We start from the raw sequence: 21091 nt of genomic DNA, 5'->3' as shown, positions 1-21091 counted from the left end.
TGGCGCCACTCGGCATGGATCTGCCGTCGGGAGATGTGTATGTGTGTGTTTATATTTTTTCTGAAAGTTCTTTAAAAAATTGGAAGTTGATGAAAAAGATTAAAAGTTAACTGGTGGAATTAAAAGTTGAGAAAATTGATATTAGACGAATTTCGAGAAAAGTGAGAGTTGAGAAAATGCAGAAAATGTAAACCCCAAGAAAAATGAAAGTCAGTAATACTGAAAACAAAAGTTAGGAAAAGTAAAAGTGAAGAGAAAAAAATGAAAATGAAAATGGAAAAGAAAAAGAAAAAGAAAAAGAAAAAGAAAAGGGAGTTATAGCAGCCAATTTTGGCTTATCAGTGTCAAGTGCCAAAATGCATTCTCGTGGAGCTTCGTAGTGTCACAAAACAATCGTTCACTTAACCAGAACCTTTCTACCTATTTGTAACAAAAAAAAAATCCGTAATTTGGCAATTTCGTTGACTAAGTGTAAATATGACCCACGGGCCCCACCAATCAGCGTCGGGTACTAAGTTAACTTCGGTTTTTAGGATGGTCGGATTGTTTCCACCGGTTCGGCCCGGTCCATGGGGAATGGGCCATGGGCCCATGGAGATGTTGAAGCACGAGCACCCGCTGCACGCGGTCGTCAACGGCAACTTCGACGAGGCGACCTTCCCCTCGCTCCAAGCGCTCCGCGACGTCTCGCACGCAGCCCTCGTTCTTGAAGAGCTGCTCACGGATGCCCATGTGACAAATAGCGGGAGCTCCGGCGAGACCAACGACCATAGCAGCATAGCGGCGGCGGTGTCGACTTCTCGTCCACGGCGGACGGCGCCGGTCATGGAGGACGACGTTTGGCTGCCCGCGAACCCCTGCAGCAATGGTGGCGGCTCCAACGTTAGCCTAAACTTCAGCGCCGCCTCCGCGCAGCCAGCCGGCAATGGCGCTGTGGACTGTGGACAGCGCTGACCCCGCACCCGCGGACCTTAGAGTATCGCCAATGGGATCCCCAAATTTCTCTCCCAAATGTCCTCTTTTTGTATGTTTAGGGGAGCAAATGGACATGTGTCCCCCTAATGTCCACCCTGGTGACCCAATGGGATCCCCTAGATCTCTCTCCCCAAATGTTTTTTTTTCAATTTTCCTTTTCTTCTCTCCTCTTTCCATCTCCTACTCCTCCCCATCCTCTTCTGCTTCCCACGAAGCCATCTGCGACGGGAAGCTCCAGGCACGAGCTCGCGGCCCCATGCTGGCGTCCGCCATTACGAGGTCGCCGGCGCGAACCGAGCTCTCGTGGCCGTCTCCTCGTTGCCGTGTGGGAGTCGCTCCGCCCGCCGCTTGGATCCGCACCGCCCCGCCGTTGCTCGGCCGGGAGGGAGGCAGGGAAGAAAAAGGGCGGTGGCAGAGAGAGGGAGGTAGGGACGAGGGGGAGCGGTGGCAGCTGCAGGTGTGCTTGGTGGATCCGGCTCCTAGCCTCGCACCCGGTAGATCAGGGACGTAGGATATGCTCTGGAATCACCTCCCATGGCAGCTAGGGCGCGTGGAGGGGAAGGGGGCGAAGGGGCACGGGCCGGCGGCTGGGGCGCGGGGAAGCGACGGGAGGGACGGGGGACGGCGGGATTCGGCCTCCGCTTCCCGTCATCCATGGGGAGCTCGGGTCGAGGAACAAGAGAACACGAGCACGACGATGTGGGGAACGAAAGGAATCGGGAGGAGGAGGAGATCGTGCAAAAATTCATGGGCCAGACCCGGACAGAGGACAAATGGACACCCCATTTCTCTCCCAAATTTGGGACAACTTTGGGGGATCTGTTCGGACAAAAAGCACATTTTGTCTGTTTGGGGTTGCCCATTAGGATGTTTTTTTTGGACCAACATGTCCGTTTGTCATAAATAGGACATTTGGAATAACTTTGGGGTAGCCCATTAGAGATGCTTCTCTTAGGGCATCTCCAAGGATGAGCCCTCATTTGTCCTCCCCATTTGTCCGTTTGTCCCATTTGTCCATTTGAGACAAATGGGGGTTATCAAATTATCCAATAGTAAACCCCCATTTATCACTTCATGAGTCTTTAACATGTGGGCCAAAAAGACAAGTGGACAAGATTTAGATGAGTTTTACATAAATGGGTCTCTCATACTTTCTCCAAATTTGAGAAAGAAATAGAGAGTGTGAAGCACTTTTAAACAAACGGAGGTTCTCATTGGGTTGTATATTTTGCTTATATACCCACACATAGACACATTTAGACAAATAGGGAGAATTTGGAGGTTGCCCCTTGGAGATGCCCTTGCGAGCCCAGCTCGACGCCATCACAGACGTTGAGGAGAGCCTCGGCAAAGAGCACCAGCAGCACTGGGCACACGTCGTCGACGACATACGCGCAGGACCATATCATCGCGGAGTGGAAGCTCCGGCCGTCCTCCGGGAGAAGATCGTCCAGCGCTTCGTCGAGCTCTCCACCGTCATCCCCGTTCTCGAAAAGGTCCTCCGATCAAATCGAGTCATCAATTGCACTACTTCGTGGTCTTCTAAGTACAGTTGTACATGTCTTAGTGTCTTGCTACCTACCTACTCTCACATGGAACTAAATCGAGTCATCAACAACAACAAGCCAACAACAGTGTCGAGACCGACAGAGGAAATATTAATCGAACAAAACGCAAAAGCTCAAATCATAAAGCATAAGGGTCAGGCCGAGCACGGACCGGTTGGAACCCACCGGCCGCGTGAAAAAACAGGTGTTAACTCATGAGCAAGTAAAGCCTTGACCAAATTTTTTGCAACAAAATTTTGTCAAGTCATTTGTGGACTCAAACCAAACAGTTCTGCCGGACGTTGACTTCTAGGACCTGCCGGTCAGATTTACACTTAAACAACGGGATTGTCAAATTCTGTTACAACTAATGCGTAGTTGAATATATTAATTAAATAAATGTTAAGAAAAGATAAAATCCAGTACAGGTCTTTCATAGACATAACTTCATGAATTCATGTAAAGTAACACACTGCAACGATAAGCTACATGACTCCATGCATTAGCATCATCCTGTTACATCATGATAACCTAGAGGATATTAGGATAATATTGTGTGAAATGACATATGCCAAAACGGCAACTAATATCACATTGTAGCTCGCTGCCATCCACATCCGCTGTCTATTCTGCTGAAATTTTTGAACTGCTTTCTCCTTCTCAGCTTCAAGTTTCGGATAGTCAGCATCCAGCTTCACCTTCTCTTCTAATAGACTGTCAACCACACCTTGCACATTCACCAGTTTTTCCCAGCAGTGAGGTTGTGTCCTGAAGCAGCTTGTTCGTTCGAGAGTTCAGTTCTTCATGCCCCACAGCTTCTCCAAAGCACTCTCCATTGTTGCCGGCCATTCTGAATCATATGATATGATTTCATCCTGCAAAATACAAGCTAGTTCATTGTAACGGTACACTTTCAAGTTATAGCAACCTTCCACCGACTGGTCTGCTGCTTGCTCCCGACCGGTCTGTTGCTTGAGAGGCCGTGGCAACGCACGGCCACTTTACTAGTATACCAAAAAGATGTAGTTTTTTTTGACAATACAAAAAGGTGCCGTAGTTCTTTGTTGCAGCTCAACTAGGTTTTTTTTGCTTGCTTTTTTTCCTTTACCATCCCGAAAAAACTCCGTGTCCCGTGTTAATATTCTGTTGGGGGTCCTAGCCAATCCAACCCACCGGCCCACCGGCCACCAGCGCACTCAAACAGAGGTTAGATAAATCTAGGGTTTGCTTTCGTTAGCAGAGTGGTGACGGCGGCGAGGACCCCTTCGAGATGGCGACGGAGATGGAGGCAGGGATGAAGAGGGAACCCACAGGTGAGATCGATACGGAAGCGGGGAGAAAGAGAGAACCCTCTTCTTGGATGGAGACGGAGGGGGCGGAGAGGGGGAGAACGGCGAGGGCGAACATAAAGGCAAAGATGACGGAATCGGCGTGGCTGAAGGAAAGGATGAGGAAGTCGGATAATATTTTAGAGGATTCCATGTTGATGGGAGCTGTGAGGAGACTGAATGAGGAGAACCCCGGCGTGGAACCGATCGTGCTCGAAGCGCTGACGAAGGAGCAGCGGGCGGCGCTGTTGCAGGAGCAGCGGGCGTTTCTGACGAGGACTATGAACGAGTACAGCGAGAAGATGGCTGAGAGGATACAGGCGTCGATCGAGAAGATGAAAACGGCGCCGCCGGTGAAAGAGGATCCAGACGAGGACTGGTCGGAGAAGTTGTACAGCCACTTCCGCGAGCAATGGGAATCCGCGTGGGCCAAAGAGTTCGGCACCTTCGAAACCACCAGTAATCATCGATCTCTACACTCTAGCTATAATTCCTTTCTTCCGCTCAAAAAAAGAAGAAGCTATAATTCCTTTCTTAGTTCTTTCATGCATGTTGAAAGTTATTCGTACTATATAGGAGTATTGTTCAATTCACTATTAATCTAGCTAGCTGGATTTGTAGGATTAGAATTTGACAGTAGTAGAGGAAGACGATTCTGTTGATCCATTTGTAATTTATCATTTATCATCAGTATTGTGGGTCATTCGCCGAACTGAATTTACTTTAATTAACTGCAGCCCATATCAGCGCAATGTATTACACGGACAGGCCGCTGCCTGATGAAACATTCCGTCGAAATTACAGATTTTTTCTGTCAAGGTTGCCAGAACAACTGGTGCTTTAAAGTGGCCACTCGATGTGTTTGGTATGATTGCCGTGCGTGACGACCTGGATCACAATCGCAATATTATCTTCAACTGCACAAGGGATAATTGTCAAACCCTCATTGAACAGGTATGTATTTTTATTTTTCACTATTTCTTTCTTTCTTGTTGTGCTATGCATCTAATGCAAAAATACTTGTGCTATGTATCTGATGCAAAAATAATGCTCGAACACGTCACTTATTTCAGGACGGAGGGAGTATTAAAGTGTCATGCACGTACTTAGCATATTTGTTGTTACCATAGAGGCATTATGTTGACGTTGCGCAGTTTCTTCACATTGGTTAACCTATTTAATGAAATGTCAAAAGACTGAGGTATCCCGTATGCATGATGACTTAAATCCATTGCTTTTTTCAAATACCATGGTTCCCAAGTATAAAATTGTTATGTGTAGGTTTTGTTAGAATAATTTAGACAACTCAGTTTATACAGAAACAAGCAAGAAACATAGATCAAAAGCATATGATTAAGCAGAGTTCAATGCCAAACTACATGTCACGTACAGATCAAAAGATAATTTTAATAACTTTCCTACATTCTGGAAGTTTGTGGCATATACAAGTTACTAACGTGGAGATCATGTTCGTGTATATTTACGCATGCCAGTTAACCTTGATTTTCTTTCCTCGCTGAAGTTGGTGCTCCCATAATCTGTGTATGGGCCTTCTTTTTTGTCTTATCGATGGATTCGTGGATGTATGATGTCAGGTATAGGAAGCATACTACAGAGAGCCTACACTTTTCCCTGACTAATTTTGCCCTTTAGTCTTTGAAGCCCTTTGCATGTGCTCCCTCAAGTTCATAGGCTGGTTCTTGAGCCAATTGTGTTCCTCACTCGTTTTGGCTAACTAATGCTTTAAGTATGATCTTTAATGTGTTTTGAGTACATGAATATCACAACCATGATGGATATTCAGAAAAAAATTGTACATAGGATATTTTCTGCCACCATTTGAGTTATGCATCTCACATCATTTATGTTTTACTTTGCATTCGATATGTAGCTTTGTAATGTTCTGTTTTGGTAGTGCTTCTCAATGCGTACATCTTCCTTCATTTCACTTCCTATTTATTAAAAAAATGTTGAATAAGATGGCATCCACTCTGGGTAGTTTTAACTTATTACTACAATTAGTGCTGTTTGATGAAATAATTGCATATCACTGGAAATACTCTCCTTTTTTCTTGAAGAAAAATCAATTATAATCATATCTTCATCAATGGGGTTGTACGTATGCAGGATCCATATTTAGTACTGACAGGTCCTACCTGTGCTCCTGTGTGTGGATCTGGGCCTGTTTACTTTGATGCCGAGCTGAAAGTGAAAGGCAGTACCGAATCCGAGGACCAAGATCTATGCCTTGTAGCCACACGCTACTACAACCCCGGGGCCTTAAATTCTGTTGTGATCAGGGTAGACTACACAAGCAAGCACAATATGCTGGAGGTGACATTTGGCGTTGTCCTATCCTCTATCGAGGCAACAATTGCCATGCGGATCGTCCGTGGGTCTTTGCCAGATGGGTTCCAAGGCCGGTTTACTGCCTATAGTGCTAGCATGGATCAAGAGTTAGTCCTGCTTCTTGATTCTAGAAATGAGAAGGTGCATGTTACTGATAATGGCATGATCGAGTTTTCACGCCGTGTTCTTTCTGTTGGAAGTTGCGAGGAGCTGATGGTTTCTGCAGAGGCATGGGAAGGTGGTCATCGGGTTGTGATAGAAAAGTCTTTCAAGCCTAAAGATTCTGGTAGGAGCTGGGGTGAGCTTGATCTTGGCTTCTGTATGATAGAAGTCACTGTTGCATGGTCGCTCTTTGCTCATAGTTTTCCAAGCGAGGATTTTCTTCAGCACTGATTAGCAGGAGTGTCTGATGTTTATGTGATATATCCGGACCTCGTGGATTGTGACTGTTACTTGAAATGTTTAATTTACATAGTTAATTTGTTTGAACTATCGTCGAGGTTAAATTTGTTTTAAGTGGTCTTGATTAATTTGTGCTAACTGATGAATTTTTGCTCTCTTGCTCAACTCTATGATCAAAGGCTTTGTGCTTGAAATCGTTTTTTGCAAAGTTCCTTTTGCTGAACGGAGGCAAGAGATTTCACTTTTTCATTAACCAAGAACACGACCCAAAAGATGATCCGGCCAGAATGTCACAAAGAAGAGAAAAATGTACATCTGGCATAATATCTCGGAAATATTATCATCATAATAGAGTATCAGATTATTACAGTAATACACATGGTTCCTACCTCTTTCCCGGAGCAGCACTTCGCCTTTGAAGCTCCCATTTCTGAAACCTACGATGGGGAAGATGCCCTGGACTGGAACTAGGATAGCAGAACTACCAGTCAGGATGATCGTCGATTCCTTGTAGGTAACTGGAGGGTAAATATCTTTCATAAGGAGAGATGTTTCTGTACATCCTTTTTTGTCTGCAGTCAGATGATACGTTCTGTTCAAAGCCATTTCTAGTTGCCAACATCTCAAAAATAAAAAGAATGGCGATCTGGTTAATGCCACAAGGTAACACGGAGAACAGTATCTACATTGAGTCACAAACTTGTTCAGATTTAGTACGCCTGCTTCCCATGAATTATATCCTGTATATGACTTGGCACCATAACCAAAACCATTAGCCCTCTCTCTGAACCAGCACTTATGTCTAGGAATATTCATATACTCTGAAATGAATTTAAGTGGTAAATAGGGTAACCCAAAAGCCAACTAAGACAAAAAAATAAGATTCCCAGTGTCTAATAAAATTTCTGTCTGCAATATAACTACTTGATCAGCAAAATGCTGGTGACTGAGTCAGCTAGATGCATACTAATGAAAATAACGCTAAACTAATATTGAACAGGTAAACAAGCAGAAAACATCGGAAACAACCATAAGGTAAATAGAAAAGGGATACCAAATAATGATAATTCCATATATGAACTTGGTTTCTACTGTCCTGAAACTCGCCATGAGCGGCAAATAGTTCCATTCCACAAGTTTGACACAAGTCAAACAACTGCGACAAAACTACCTAACCACAAAGTCACATTTTGTAATGATCTGGCAAAATTTAATCAACGTAAAAAATCTCTAATTTCTGTCATCCTCATCCTCATTATCTTGCAGCAAAGCTCCACGCGTCCTTGCCCTACAGAAAGAATAGCAAATGCTATAGTCAGTCTACTACCAGATATATAAAACTATATTCACATCAAAGTAGTGCTTGAAGGATCTTTGCACAACCTCCGGGATGTGGGAGCTACCCGCTTCGTGGCTTTAACTGGAGGGGGTTTACTAGGTGAAGCTACGGCAGAGTTGCAATTTCATTAGCTGAGAAGGTATTATGTTCGTTTTCCTTGCAATTCTGCATGGAGGAGCATGGTCGCCTGGTGTTCGCTGCTGCACAGGAGCAATAATTTGATCAGGGACCACACTCACAACACACACGGTTGGAGTCTGATCAGCCACCAGCTTTGGCTTTGTTGCCTTTTTTCTATCTAGGAAAGAAGGAGCTTCAAGTTGTTTTTGCATTATTTCATTCTTTTCCTGTGAAAATGAAACAGTATTACTTCATGGTAATCTGAATACCCAACTATTGAACAACATAAAACTACACAGAAATTGCTTTGACATTACAACGAAGCATGTTCATAGTTCACGGTAAAATGCAACAGAACACAATGAACCTCAATGATATTGGAGATTTCGTAACTTAAAGGTCTTAGAGAAAAAGAATGGGTTACTTCTGCCAAAAGCTGTGACATCCTATTTGTACTTTAAAGTAACATAACATGTCGTGACACCACCTGTGGAAGAAGACAACCCACAACCAACTCCATTGACAAAGAAGATCAGTCCGTTGTCAGAATTTGGACCAATGCACTAATTTCCATATGGGTTTGGACCATCATTCGCATTGAACGCCCATCCATCACTACCATCAAATTCGGGACTGCTAAAAATGGTTGGACATTTTCACAGGAATATATGTAGATTCAGGTGATTGGCTTCATATATAATTTATACTGTGTATTCATCAAGTAGCAACACGAGACTCGTTAAGAAATGCTGGTTAGGAGACAACCTACTCTTTCAGACGACAGACTTCCCATCAGCTGTGATATACGTTGTTGATCTGCAGAAGGAAACGGAACACATCTGTGAAGAAGTTCAGATAAACTTTGTCTTCTTTCAGCAGCAGAAAATAGGCACTGAATAGTCAATTAACCATAAAACCAATAAGCAGCAACAACCTCTGGATGCATGCTCCTGCGAAGTCCTTTAAGAGGCATAAAGCGCTAGCGAGAACTCTGCTACGACATCACTCACTGCAGCTCCAGTAACTCTATTGAGAGCAATGGTGATGCGAGGCAGGCCCTTTGACTTCCTAGCCACAATCTTTGCACCATCAGCACCTGAACAAAGCGAAGATCACATTATCTATCCTGCAGTTGTTTACCACGGGTAAGATGAAGATTTGGGGAAATTGAAGTAGACAGGTGGGGCATGCCGGGTGAATTGTGGAGTTGGTCAGCAGCGAAGAGCAGCTTCACTTATCCAGAGGATAAGGAGGACTTCAGGTAATCCAGGAAGTCGGACCATGAGCCGCCGATTCCAACATCACCTCTCTTCGAACACGCGTGTGCGGCAGCACCCGCAGGAAATGCACAGGTGAAGAAGCAACGCGTTAGCACGAATCGGAGGCAGGCGAGGTGGACGAGGAGGAGGGATGAGGGGGGAGCTTACGAGGTCTTCGAGGTCTGCGACGGAGAGGGAACGGTCCCAGGCGAGGGAGTGGCAGTCGGTGGCGACGACGCGAAGGGCGGCAGCGGAGCGGGCGTGGGCGCGGAAGAGGACGGGGTGCGGGGTGGGGTGGCCCTCCGGCATGGTCCCGCCGGAGACGGAGGCGCCGAAAGCGTCCTCCAGCCCTACGGCCGTAACGCGAGTTTGAAAAGCGAAATCTTTGGATTCGGTGTGGACGTGAGTGCAGAACTTACTCCTATTTGATTCGCAGCATGTTGAAATCAAGAGAATAAGAAAAATAAATGATTGTGTAATGTCATGCACATTACAATACTTTGGATTTTTCAACGAGGTCTTTACTTGTTTAAAATCTTTAGAAATTATGTCAATTTGGACATTATCCTTATGTATATAGCATCATTATTCCTATGAAACGAATATTACATGTGGTAGGAAAAGAAGTTAAGAATTGGAATCCTATAAATATCCTTTAAGAATCCTTCAAAATAAATGAGCCCTAAAACGGATGGGTGACCGATCTACACAGTTGGTTTGTTTTGCACCAAACGAAGACATTTAGGATGAAAATTGAACTTAGTTGGAAGTTAGAGGATCAAGAGTGAACCTTTTCATCTTGTTCTCCGGGAGATGTTGTATCGCCAGGTTTGTCAAGAAAAAACCATCGCAGGGACATACATGATATGTTTTCAACCTACGCTGATTTGGATGCCACATCTGCAATGCATGCTCTTTCAAAGAACATAGAAACATAAATAGTTGCAACAAACATGATCAATGATCAATGTTGCAATCATTGATCATGTTTCTGTACTAGCACGATCTGGGTGAATATAGTTGATCCTGAGAATAGTAAAATGAACACAGCTTTGTTGCTGATACTAAATAAACCCCCTGATATAGTATCGAGTTACTTGTAAAAGAGGAGTTTCATCAACTTCAAGTACTCAACTTAATCTTTGGGAAACAACAAGCCCAAGAATTGTTACAACATCAATCGGCTGAGCATCTCCAGAAGCTGACCTGCTACTATGCGGAAATGTGACGCTGCGATATCATCAAATTGTGTACCACCAGCTAAAAGCATATTCAAGCAGCAGCAGATCCAAACTGAAATTGTTTTGAAGAACACCTGAAGAAAACCCTTAGAGCTGACCTGAGCGTGAAGAATGGGATACCCTCTCTAGCCGAGCACTTGAAGCTTATTACTCTTGGGGATTGGCATCACGTAGACAGTTAGGAGTCAGTGTTGAAGAGCAATCGAACCTTATGATTCGCCATCAACAAGTCTGTGAAGGTCCGAAGATCACCCCAAGATCTACCACGAGTAACCGGACGAGACTTTGGTCTTAACTCAGGAGGATTGGTTGGACTTGTGTGTTCGCGAGTCTTGTGTGACTCAGCCGCCTCAACGGAAACGTAGGATTGTGCTAACAATCTAAACTTCGGGAAACAAACAACCGTGTCTTCGTGTTCTAGTGATATCGTTCCTCACTCTTGATTCCTTATATCTTTTGAAGTGCATATGTTGTTTTTCTTACTTCTGTTGCTGCTGCTGTATTCTTAGTTTTGCATTCTTCATTCCGCTGCAACTCTAAAATTTGCTAAGTACTTATTCTCTGTAATTGAAGTTCTGTGACTGTCCTCAGTCTTCAGTCTTCAAAATTTGAAAAATCTAAAAACTGGTCACATTCAGACCCCCTCTGTGACGTACTCGATCTTTCAGGATGGCAATTTTAGTCCATGAGAGTGGCAGCTTTAGTTTCGCGCAGTTGGCAACTTTGCCCGTCGCGCTAAAAGATAGGAAGCGAATGTTCGCTCCCTACTCCATCCAATATTTTTTTTAATTTTTTTAGAGCAATCTTTTTTCTTGAGCGAAGAGCAATCTTTTTTTAATAGGGGGAACCCTGTCTCTTTTTTTTAGAGAGAGGAATAGGGGGAACCTTGTCAATCCGTCATTGTGTGCTTACCGGAGGCATATGAAGCCCATAGGGTAAACGGGCCGGACCTCTCCAATTCGATCAAACAGAGATTAATTTCGGCCCCGTCTCTCCGGTTCGAACTACGAAACTCTCTCTCCTCACTTTGTCTCTGTCTCTCTCTTCGCTCTCTCTGTGTACTTGTGCACGTGCCTCTCTCTGCTGCTCTCCGCGATTCTTCACTCCTCTGCTGCGACTTTTGGCGACGCGGCTAGGGTTTCTCCGCCTCCTCCTCCTCCTCCTCTCGGATGCCGTCAAGGTGATCGACTCCACCTCTCTGACTCTCTCGATCGCTCTCTTACTTAACATCTACCTTCCGGTGCTATATTGCTTTGTTCGGTACTTGCGGCGTTCGCAATTTCGTCGCGTTTTGAAGAGTTCGTGCGGTTTTAGCAGATTTCTGGGAGGTGTTTCCGGTTCCCTGCGGCATTGCGGTGTAGTCCTGGGATTTGAACGGGTTTTTGCTGAGAGACGTTCCCGATTCCCCACAGCGTGGCGTTCCTCCGAGTTGGACGGGTTTTGTTCGGACCGGATGAGTTATTTTAGTTCTTAACTTCTGTAGAATGACACAGGAATTAATGCCTTAGTCCTAGTGCCGGTAGCGCTATTATTTAAAATAGTTAAAGTTAATCAAATGGTGCTTCTAATGTATGGTTTGTATCTCCATAAGCCGCAAGATACAATCAATTTGTTTCTACTATTTCTTTTATTGCAGGGGGATTATAATATAAATATTGCTATCATAGTATTTAATTCCAGGCAGTTTGCAAGTTGGGGGTGAAATAAGGTTGGAAATGCCTATGTCTTCTCTCAATGAAGGGGCCAGTACATGCCGTGCTCTTTACTTTGTGTATCATAGATGTTGCACATTCTATTTTTACCGTATGCAGGTGCATTTTTTTAATTTTTTTGCAATCATGTATGCATGTGCATTAGCCAATTGGTACAAGATTGGGGCTTGGCCACTTGCCCACAGTGTATTTCCATTTGTATCTGCATGTTACTGTTCATTGCAAGTGGCTGTCATGTATCCGCTGCTTTGGTTGGTGTTTTTAGTACTAATGTTTGCCAATGGAGTTTTGTTTCAAGCTATGGTGGAGTACTCAGGCATCACATTATTGTTAGTGCTAATGTTTGCCAATACTGTAGAATTGTAGATATACATGGCAGAAAGCTCCAAAGCTCAAAAGAATCATTATAAAGAGCTTATACGATTCTGTTCAGTTATGGATAACACAATATAAATTAATATTTGCTCGTTATGAACCGATTTTCTTTTCATTGTTTTCAGTCAGCCAGAATGCTTCCGCATGCTCCGCTCCAGTACAGTCTAGAGGTAATTATTGATTCTGATCTTAAGCATCTTTTACACCGGTTTGACTTGACACTTGTGTGGTATGATTTACTGTGGTATTCACTGGCATTCGATATAGTTTAACAGAACCATTTACGGAATTGCAGGATATTCCTGTTATTGAGCTTGATATATGTGATCCGGCAGATTATGGCCGTGTGATGTCAAGGAAAAAGCAGCGAGAACGTAGAATTTCACCTGCTATTTTTCATGAGACACCCATCACACCAAGGAAGAACCCACATACAGGGGCAAGTCATCATATTGTCCGTCTCATCTCTGAGGAACATCCTGGTGATTACGTAGACTTGCTGATAAGGGACACTGATCTTTATCTGATCGCATTCCGTAGATCCGTTAATGGCACCGTGGGTCGTTGGATCCAGTTTGCCGAAGAGGGCATGCCAAGCTTCATCACTGAGAGTGAAGTGTTGAAAGCTGACTCTGGCCATAACGGAAGAACAACCATCGGCGGCGGCCCAGCCACTTTGATTAACATTTATGCAAACCTCATTGATCCGACCAAGGATGAACACGCTCAAGTTGCAGCTCTTCTTCGCTGCGGTGTTCTCTTTTCTGAAGCAACCAGGCTCACGTCTGTCACTCAAGACATGTTATTCAGAATGAGTCAAAGCAACTTCCATGCAGCACCACTTGGTTTGCTAATGGAAGACATCCATGCCTGGGCTAGGATATCTGAGTACCTTCTTTCTTGCAGGGAGATGGGGGAGCAACATGAACATAGTCAGAGATTACTTCAACGGCTCAATTATGGTTGCAGAATATTCTCTTTCGATCAAGCACTTGCTAGAGTGTCTCTCATTCACCAGCCAAAGGATGTCTTGATTGATCAACCAATGCCGTACCCAGACAATTTTGAGGATAATTTTGATGAAGACTTGCCCAATCTGCCTGCTGATCCACCTGCAGATCCTGAGGAAGATTAGTACGAAGCTTACCTGCAAGTTTTGTGTTCTCTACTGCCTCGTATGTGCGGTTCAAATAGTACTTATCATCTCAGCTATATTAACCATTAGAGGTGAGCATGCTTGACTGTCAAGTTTCAAGAATTATCTTTGGGTTTCAGGAATGAGACCTGACTAAGACAAGTTTACCTTGTAAGCAGAGGTAGGATCGACTTCGCTTTCTAATTTTGGGTAGATGTAGAGCTATCCATGTTACTCACATTGCACAGAATGAGCATGCATCGTACACCACGTCATGTGTACTCATTGGGAAGAAATACTCACATCTTACTGCTCAGTACTGTGGATTTTTCAATTCCTGGGTCTCTTGTAGTGAGAATTGAGAAGCGCTACCAATTTTGTTGATGCTAAGGTGGTAATTGGACATGTGGTTTACATACTGTTTTTCAATCTCTGGTTGTGGCTTGTGTTTTATGATTATCTTTTGTCTTGATTTGTATCCGTTCCTGCATGAAATTCATATTCACTCTTACCAAATACGCCATGTTGGTGCCAATTTGGCCCATGAGAATGGAAACTAGATTACAGATCTGTATATTGGAGTGAAGCCTACAGTCTGGTACTCTGGTTCCTGAACTTAGCTGACTGATCGATGCAATGTTACCATCCATATGCTATTATATGATAGTTGAGGCACGTATTCTGCTCACTGCGTCCCGTAGTACCATTTTTGCCAGGGATGGAGCCAGGAATAAGCATCAAAATCATAGAATTGAAGAAATGTCGTTTGCAGTTTTTAACAGTTTTAGGGCGTAAATTTGCCAAAAAAAAACAGAGATAACGAGATTTACAGTAAAGTCACAATTAACCTGACGGCTGTGCGAAGCTGTAGATCTGGATGAGTACTTTTCAGCCATTCACATCTTCTCATGGAGGTTGTAGCAAAATTGCCCTGTGCGACTGCCGACGACGGCGGCTAGGCATCCAGACTCGTGAAACTCGAGCAGAATAGCTCAGGCAGGGAGTTCCGGCGACAAAAATTTAGAGTCAGGGCGCGGGAGAGAAGGAAGAATTCTTTACGGGGTGAATTTGGTTGTGAGCCAACACTAACCATACCAAATAATTGCCAACCAACGATTTTTCAGGAAAAATGCCGCGCGGCACGTTCGCGCGGCCGCGTGACGTGCTTCAGCGCTGCTGCTGTGTGGCTTGCTGGCGCATTTGCTTGGCCGCGGCCCGTCACCCGTGGGACCTGCTCCAGCGCTACCTGCTGCTGCTGCTTGGCTTGCTCACGTTGGCCGCGGGATCGATCGACCTGTTCCAGGGTTGCTGCTGCGTGCATGCAGTTTTTGTTTTGTGTGCTAACCAGATCGTGACGGCGCGCCCATCAGCTGCGACAATACAATGACAGGAAGACGATAAATATCCAAGGATGCCGCATCCATTTTTGGTAATCTACGGAGACATCAGACATCGTTGTTATATTTGCACAAATGAAAACTTGTTTTGAGTATGTTTCTTTTAGTTGTTTAGTACCTCAACTTTTAGGCATCAATTTTTCTCTGTGGTCAGTTGTTCTGTAGGACGAAAACCCATGAACAGACGGCCAGATTTCTCAACCAATAAACCAAAAATTCCAAGTCCACTTAACTTTAGACAACCAAATAGCTATACATAATTATACTAAGAATGTAGTTTTTCGTCCATATATCATTCATCACATTACTGTGAAACTGAATAATTTCTTCACACACTAATAATGAACGTTGATTTTCAAAATAAAAAGGTGTCGATCTCATCATTGGTACATCACTCGCTTTTTACTAATGTATAAACACAATTAGAAAGGGAATAAAGCATCCAGACTATGAAAACATCTAGATAATTGCAATACTTCGGTTATTTAGGAAGGTCTGAAGGAGTACAGTAATTCAAAGCAAGCAAGATAATTCTTGTCTCTTACAAAGCTCATTGTTATACGAACTGAAATGTCATTGTCAGGCCATAAGCTCATGATATTTGCCATGTGAGCTTGGCTACAAAACAAAGACCATCTGCCGCTAGTGCTGCACCACCAGATGTTGCACATGAGCCCCCTACAGTTTTCATCTTTCTCTCCTTGCTCGTCAGTAACTTGAACCATGCACAGACCTAACTGCAAGGCAAACTAATATATATTGCATGCTCTACCATGTCCCTAACTTCAGATATTGTATCTCCGGTGAAAAAAAGATTAACCATGGAAAAAACTAAATTAACAAAAATAAATATATAGCATAGTCAGCAGGAACATGGTTTGAAACATTTACTTGCAATACGGTGGCCAGAGAGAGAGAGGGAAAACTATTAGGAAATGGATTAATGCCGTGATCTTTTACTCTTTATTCAGTATACACTTAGTAGTTAATTATTAGTCAATGATAACAGTATCTATTAGGAAATGGATTAATGTTATAGATCGGAGATTATTTATTCAGTGCATTTAGTTAATTTATTAGTCAATGATAACAGTACCTAAAACGTGCAAATTAGGAAATGGATTAATGCCATGATCTTTTATTCTTATGTTTGCAAGCATGGTTTCCTAGTACCTACATATTCATTGTATGATCAATGTGGTAGTCGTAAGGCACGGCATGGAGACAGTAGCTTGTGAGCTCATAAGGTACTTCCAGTACTCTCAATGTCAAAACACTTCCTTAAAAATTGTGAAAGACAATCGCAAAACGTCACCACATAGATACAACATCTATTTATCATCACATAGTTGTAGTTGATCCAAAATTGACAACCAGCATTGGATTGACAGTCATAATGTTTCTGAAAAAGTGAAAGCATGATTTTTACATATATATGACCCACTGCTCTAGACTTGCTATTAAGAAGAAAAAAAATACAAAGATCTGGCTACCATTTAAGATACCAACATGGTCTTGTACATAACTTTGAAACTTGTTCTAGGAGGACACGATCCAGTGTATCAGTGCACCCTTATTATGGTTGAGAGGATATGCGTACAGTTCTGGGCAGGGTCAAAGTAAGCTGAGTGAATCACTGGTGTGTGGTGTCATCTATATTGCGTCAGTGTCAATTTTTACAAATAAAATAAATGTCTTCACTAATACATTAACGTTTGCATATAGTTGCTGGTGTCAATTGACAACAGCGCTACAATGTTGGCAGACTCCAATGACACAAGTATTTGAAACTGCTGTGAAAACAATCTGGGAAATATTGTATTACCTGGGATTGTAGTAGATGTGAAAAATACTTTCATGAAAACATCACAGACTGCTATGACTTCAGACATGGTTTTGAAGTGAAAGAAAAGGGGATACAATTTTTAGCAGAATCTTCAATTTCACCTATGGAGGAGAATGAAAAATCATGACCAAAATGAAAGCTAGCGTAAGTTCCAGTGAATGGCATCATGAGCTATAAATCAGTACTGAAGGTACAGTGCTGCATCCTCAAACACAAGGTTCTGAAAAAGAAAAAAGGTTCTGATTGACAAATGCATTCCATCCTGTGGTCAAGGCTGTGATAGATGGAAACATACCTATTAGATTAGAAACTTACCTTCCTCTGCTAGCTTTGCGGCAAATCTGATTATAACATAAGAAGTATCATGCAATGCAGAACTGGACAGCCAAGCAAGAAGAAAGGTTCCAGATCAGATATTTCGAGTACCTTCAAAGTTTAATATTGTCTCGTCACACCCTGAACTGCTTGTGTCCACTATCATTTCTTTTCTCAGGCTTCCCCATCTTCACTAATTCATGGATGCTTTTTGTTATTTTTGTACTATTAGATCGTGATGCTACATGGAGAAGATTCAGTTTGTAGAGACAACATAAGATCTTTAACAAATAAAACCAATCTGCAAAACCAGGAACTTACAAACAAATTCAATAGCAGTAAGAAACTTCTTTGGGGTCCTGTAGCATTCTCCAAGAGCACGGGGAGACCATTGTGTACGGAACGGGCAGGGAAGCGGTTGGAGACATGGTTGTGCTCCACTTGCCCCGACGCAATGGTCAGCAGTGGTTGGAGAGGCCCATGACCAGGCTGCAAGGTGGTACCCTAGGTCACCGCCGGTGACATCATCTTCCATGAATTCAGCACATCAAGGTTGATGCAGACCCTTCTTCTCTGGCGGCGAAAGAAGCCACCGCAGATTGGGATGGGCGCCGGTGAAGCGAAATCACGAATTGAAGGGAATATATGAGAGGGATGTCAGGGGGGAATGGAGGCAGAGGCCGGAGGGGGAGATGAGGCGGCACGGCGGGCGTTGGGGAAGCCCAGAGAGGGGCAGCAACGAGGGGAAGGTGAGAAGGCAGCTTGGGTGGGAGAGGAGGCGGCGCAGTGGCACACGGGGGAGAGGGTCGGAGCGAGGCCGGGAGATTTTTTTTTCCTTTTCTTGCTTCCTCTGCGTGGAGTTGTGGACGGAGACATGGACAACTCGGTTGGCCGGCCCAGCTTGGTCTAGGCGGCCCGATCGGCCCCATTAACGTAAAGCCTTCGATTTTTCTTCGGGAGCAGCAGCTCCATAGGACAAAAGCCCAAACGGGCAGCCAGATTTCGTCCAGACGGTAGATCCGACGGTCGAAAATGCAGGTGGTCTGAGAAGGCTGGGATTGTGCCCAGTTTTACTGTCCTAAATTAAGCATAGTTGAAGGTAAAAAAAAAGCGTTTTTTATTTCTGTGCCCCTCCTTGCTTAGTTGTATTCAGGAATACCCAGGCCTCGTAACTGTGCTCGCTTCTAAACTTGTTCGTTTTCTGCTTCCTTGCAAATGCCCTCACGGAGCACCTGCTAACGGTCAAGCCCCTTTGACCGTTTGCTTCTGACGGTTGGGCCGCGGGGAGTGCTGACAGGTGGGGCCGGAGCGGCGTTTTTGGCCTGTGGGTCTGCGAGGAGAAAGGGCAAGCGAACAGAGCTTAACGGGTCGACTGAGCGTGCGGGCTAACGCACGTGCGTCCTGACAGGTGGGGCGGTCAGCGTTAATGACAGGTGGGCCGAGGAAAGGTGGACCGCTGTGGCCGAGCCAAAGGATGACAGGTGGACCGAGCCAAGAGATGACAGGTGGGACGAGGCTTCAGATGACAAGCGGGGCCAGTCATCTTTACTTACATGTGGAGCCTACTTGCTCTCCTTTACTCTCACCCCCAGCTCACCCAAATCCCGACCAGAACCCTAAATCGGCGGAGGACGGCGGCGGCGCTGCGGCTAGTAGGTGTGTAGAACGAGTAGGAAGCGGCGATGGCGAGCACTAACCCACCTCCGTACCACAATGTTGGTAGCTGTCGGCGATCACGGAGGAGATATTTTGCCGCAGGGAGCCTGATATCCGGCCCGATGTGGCCGAGATAGTGACTTCCCGCACCTCTGGGATGGAAGAGAAGACGGCGAGGTTGCGAGGTAAAGCCATCATTGCTACCATCCATGCATACAGGATCAACGCTCAATCCGCTGGCGACTTCGGCTGAAGAGGTCATGGCAGCTCTCAAGCAACGCTGCAACTTCAAAAGGGGAGTGCGCATCATGGTATGTCCTGGGCCGGCCAACTTTCTAATTCGCTTTGATTCGAATTGGCTCAAATCGCCAAACACATTTGCAATCCGTTTTTACCATTGAAATCGTATAGGCAAGAGTTTCAAAATTTTATCTCTTTTGAGATGTTTCGGCAAAAAAAAAGGGACCCCTTTGTTACCATGCGATAATGCATAAGTCACCATATTGCTTTGAAAAAAGTTAATCCCTCCGATCCATATTAATTGTCTCAAATTTGCTTAAATATCGATGTATCTATGCCTAAAAAGTGTCTAGATACATGTACTATTGCGACAAGTAATATGGATCGGAGGGAGTACCATATGGTGATTTAGTACTAACACGATGGTCATTTCATATATTATGGTATGGTAATTTTAACTCATAAATCATCATCATATTTTGCATGAACTTACCACATAGTATTTGTTAATATCAGGGATGGCAACTACATATATTATCGGGTGACAACTTCATATATATTGGGATGCTAATTTTATTGCACAAATCACCCCAACCAGGATCAAGAACACTCTGCTGATCGTTCAATAGGCAAGAACGTGGATGCGATCGTGCCACGTGTCTCGTGGCAAGTTGTCCTCCGTAAGTGGCAAATTTAGTTCCGTCGGAATGGCAACTTTAGTCTGTGAGGGTGACAACTTTAGTTCTGTGGGGATGACAACTTTACCCTATCGTGCCGAAAGGCTATAAAATGAACATTCACTCCCTATTCATATATGAGGAGTGCACGTTCGCTCCCTGGTTTACTGGAGTGACGACGCATTCTCCTAGCACCTCACACATACACTTGCATGCATCTTCCGGGACAGCTTGTGGTGGCTACAGTTGCATGCATGCATTTTTGTTTTTGCTAAGCGCATGAGTAGAGGAGAAAAGATGGTGGTTAAGCACACACAAGAAAAGACATCAAGTTGAGTTTCAAAGTTTAAAATATTTTGTAGTTCAAATCGTCTGCATGAATCACAATCCATCTTTACCATTGGCTTTGTATCCATAAGGGCTTCAAAATTAAATCATGTTTTTTTTTCATGGACTCTTTTGTGCAATACAAAAATTACCATCCTACCCAAAAAAAATACCATGGCAACTTATTATCTACAGGGGTGGCTTCACATATTATTGGGTGGTAGCTTTAATGCACAAGTTATCACCCTATTTTGGATGTGATCACCCGGTACTCCAAAAAAATTACCATGGAAACTTATCACCAACATGGATGTCAACTTCATATACTCTCTCCGTCCCGAAATAAGTGACACGGATTTGCATAAGAATCTATACAAATCCACGTCACTTATTTTGGGACGAAGGGAGTATATTCTTGGGTGGTAGCTTTAATGGACAAGTTACCACCATATTTCTTATGAGATTACCATGTGGCAACTTGTTACTAACAAGATGGCAATTTCACATGTTATTGGATCGTAACTTTTAATGCACAATTTTTTTAGTCAAAACATATCAATATGATATCTAATTTTGAAGATCTCATTGATAAAACTAACCGTGAAGACGGATTGTAAATTGAATACACGGTTCGAAAGTTAATTAGAACATTGAAAGATCGGTATGCTCGACTAGAGGGGGGGGGGTTTGAATAGGAGAATAACAAATTTTAGTTTTTCTTTTTCTTTTCTTGAAAGATACAAACACTTAATCTTAGGGTTTTCTAGATTCTCTAAAGTGAATGCAACCCTATAATGAAATGCAATAACCGAAGCAACAATAGATAGCAAGAATGTAAAGGGGAAATGATA

General features: G+C 43.8%; 1 protein-coding gene and 2 pseudogenes across 3 annotated transcripts; 2 read left to right on the top strand and 1 right to left on the bottom strand.

Annotated features, from left to right (window-relative positions):
* Nucleotides 1–280: 280 nt before the first annotated feature.
* Nucleotides 281–3294, top strand: LOC112271680 (annotated as a pseudogene).
* A 369-nt stretch (nucleotides 3295–3663) lies between these two features.
* Nucleotides 3664–6689, top strand: LOC100842765. 3 transcript variants are annotated; one of them, XM_024460520.1, is made up of 3 exons: nucleotides 3664–4309; nucleotides 4655–4804; nucleotides 5978–6689. In XM_024460520.1, exons 1-2 carry the CDS (start codon nucleotides 3793–3795, stop codon nucleotides 4732–4734), a joined length of 597 nt encoding a protein of 198 aa, XP_024316288.1. In that variant the 5' UTR covers nucleotides 3664–3792; the 3' UTR covers nucleotides 4735–4804; nucleotides 5978–6689. The 3 variants fall into 3 exon arrangements, with proteins under 3 accessions (XP_024316288.1, XP_024316287.1, XP_010234972.1); XM_024460519.1 differs by having other exon boundaries at nucleotides 4588–4804; XM_010236670.2 differs by having other exon boundaries at nucleotides 3679–4309; nucleotides 4588–4804.
* Nucleotides 6690–7637: 948 nt separating this feature from the next.
* Nucleotides 7638–17528, bottom strand: LOC100842457 (annotated as a pseudogene).
* Nucleotides 17529–21091: the final 3563 nt, after the last annotated feature.

The sequence above is a fragment of the Brachypodium distachyon genome, chromosome 3, assembly GCF_000005505.3.
Source record: "Brachypodium distachyon strain Bd21 chromosome 3, Brachypodium_distachyon_v3.0, whole genome shotgun sequence".
Classification (NCBI taxonomy): domain Eukaryota; kingdom Viridiplantae; phylum Streptophyta; class Magnoliopsida; order Poales; family Poaceae; genus Brachypodium; species Brachypodium distachyon.
Note: the sequence above shows the minus strand (reverse complement) of the source record. Positions and strands in the feature narration are given on the sequence as shown.

Bases quoted from the DNA above. Each gene is read 5' to 3' on its own strand.
- LOC100842765 (XM_010236670.2), top strand. From the start codon at position 4,718: ATGATTGCCGTGCGTGACGACCTGGATCACAATCGCAATATTATCTTC. The intron at 4,805-5,977 runs GTATGTATTTTT...GTACGTATGCAG, and splicing joins GTCAAACCCTCATTGAACAG to GATCCATATTTAGTACTGAC.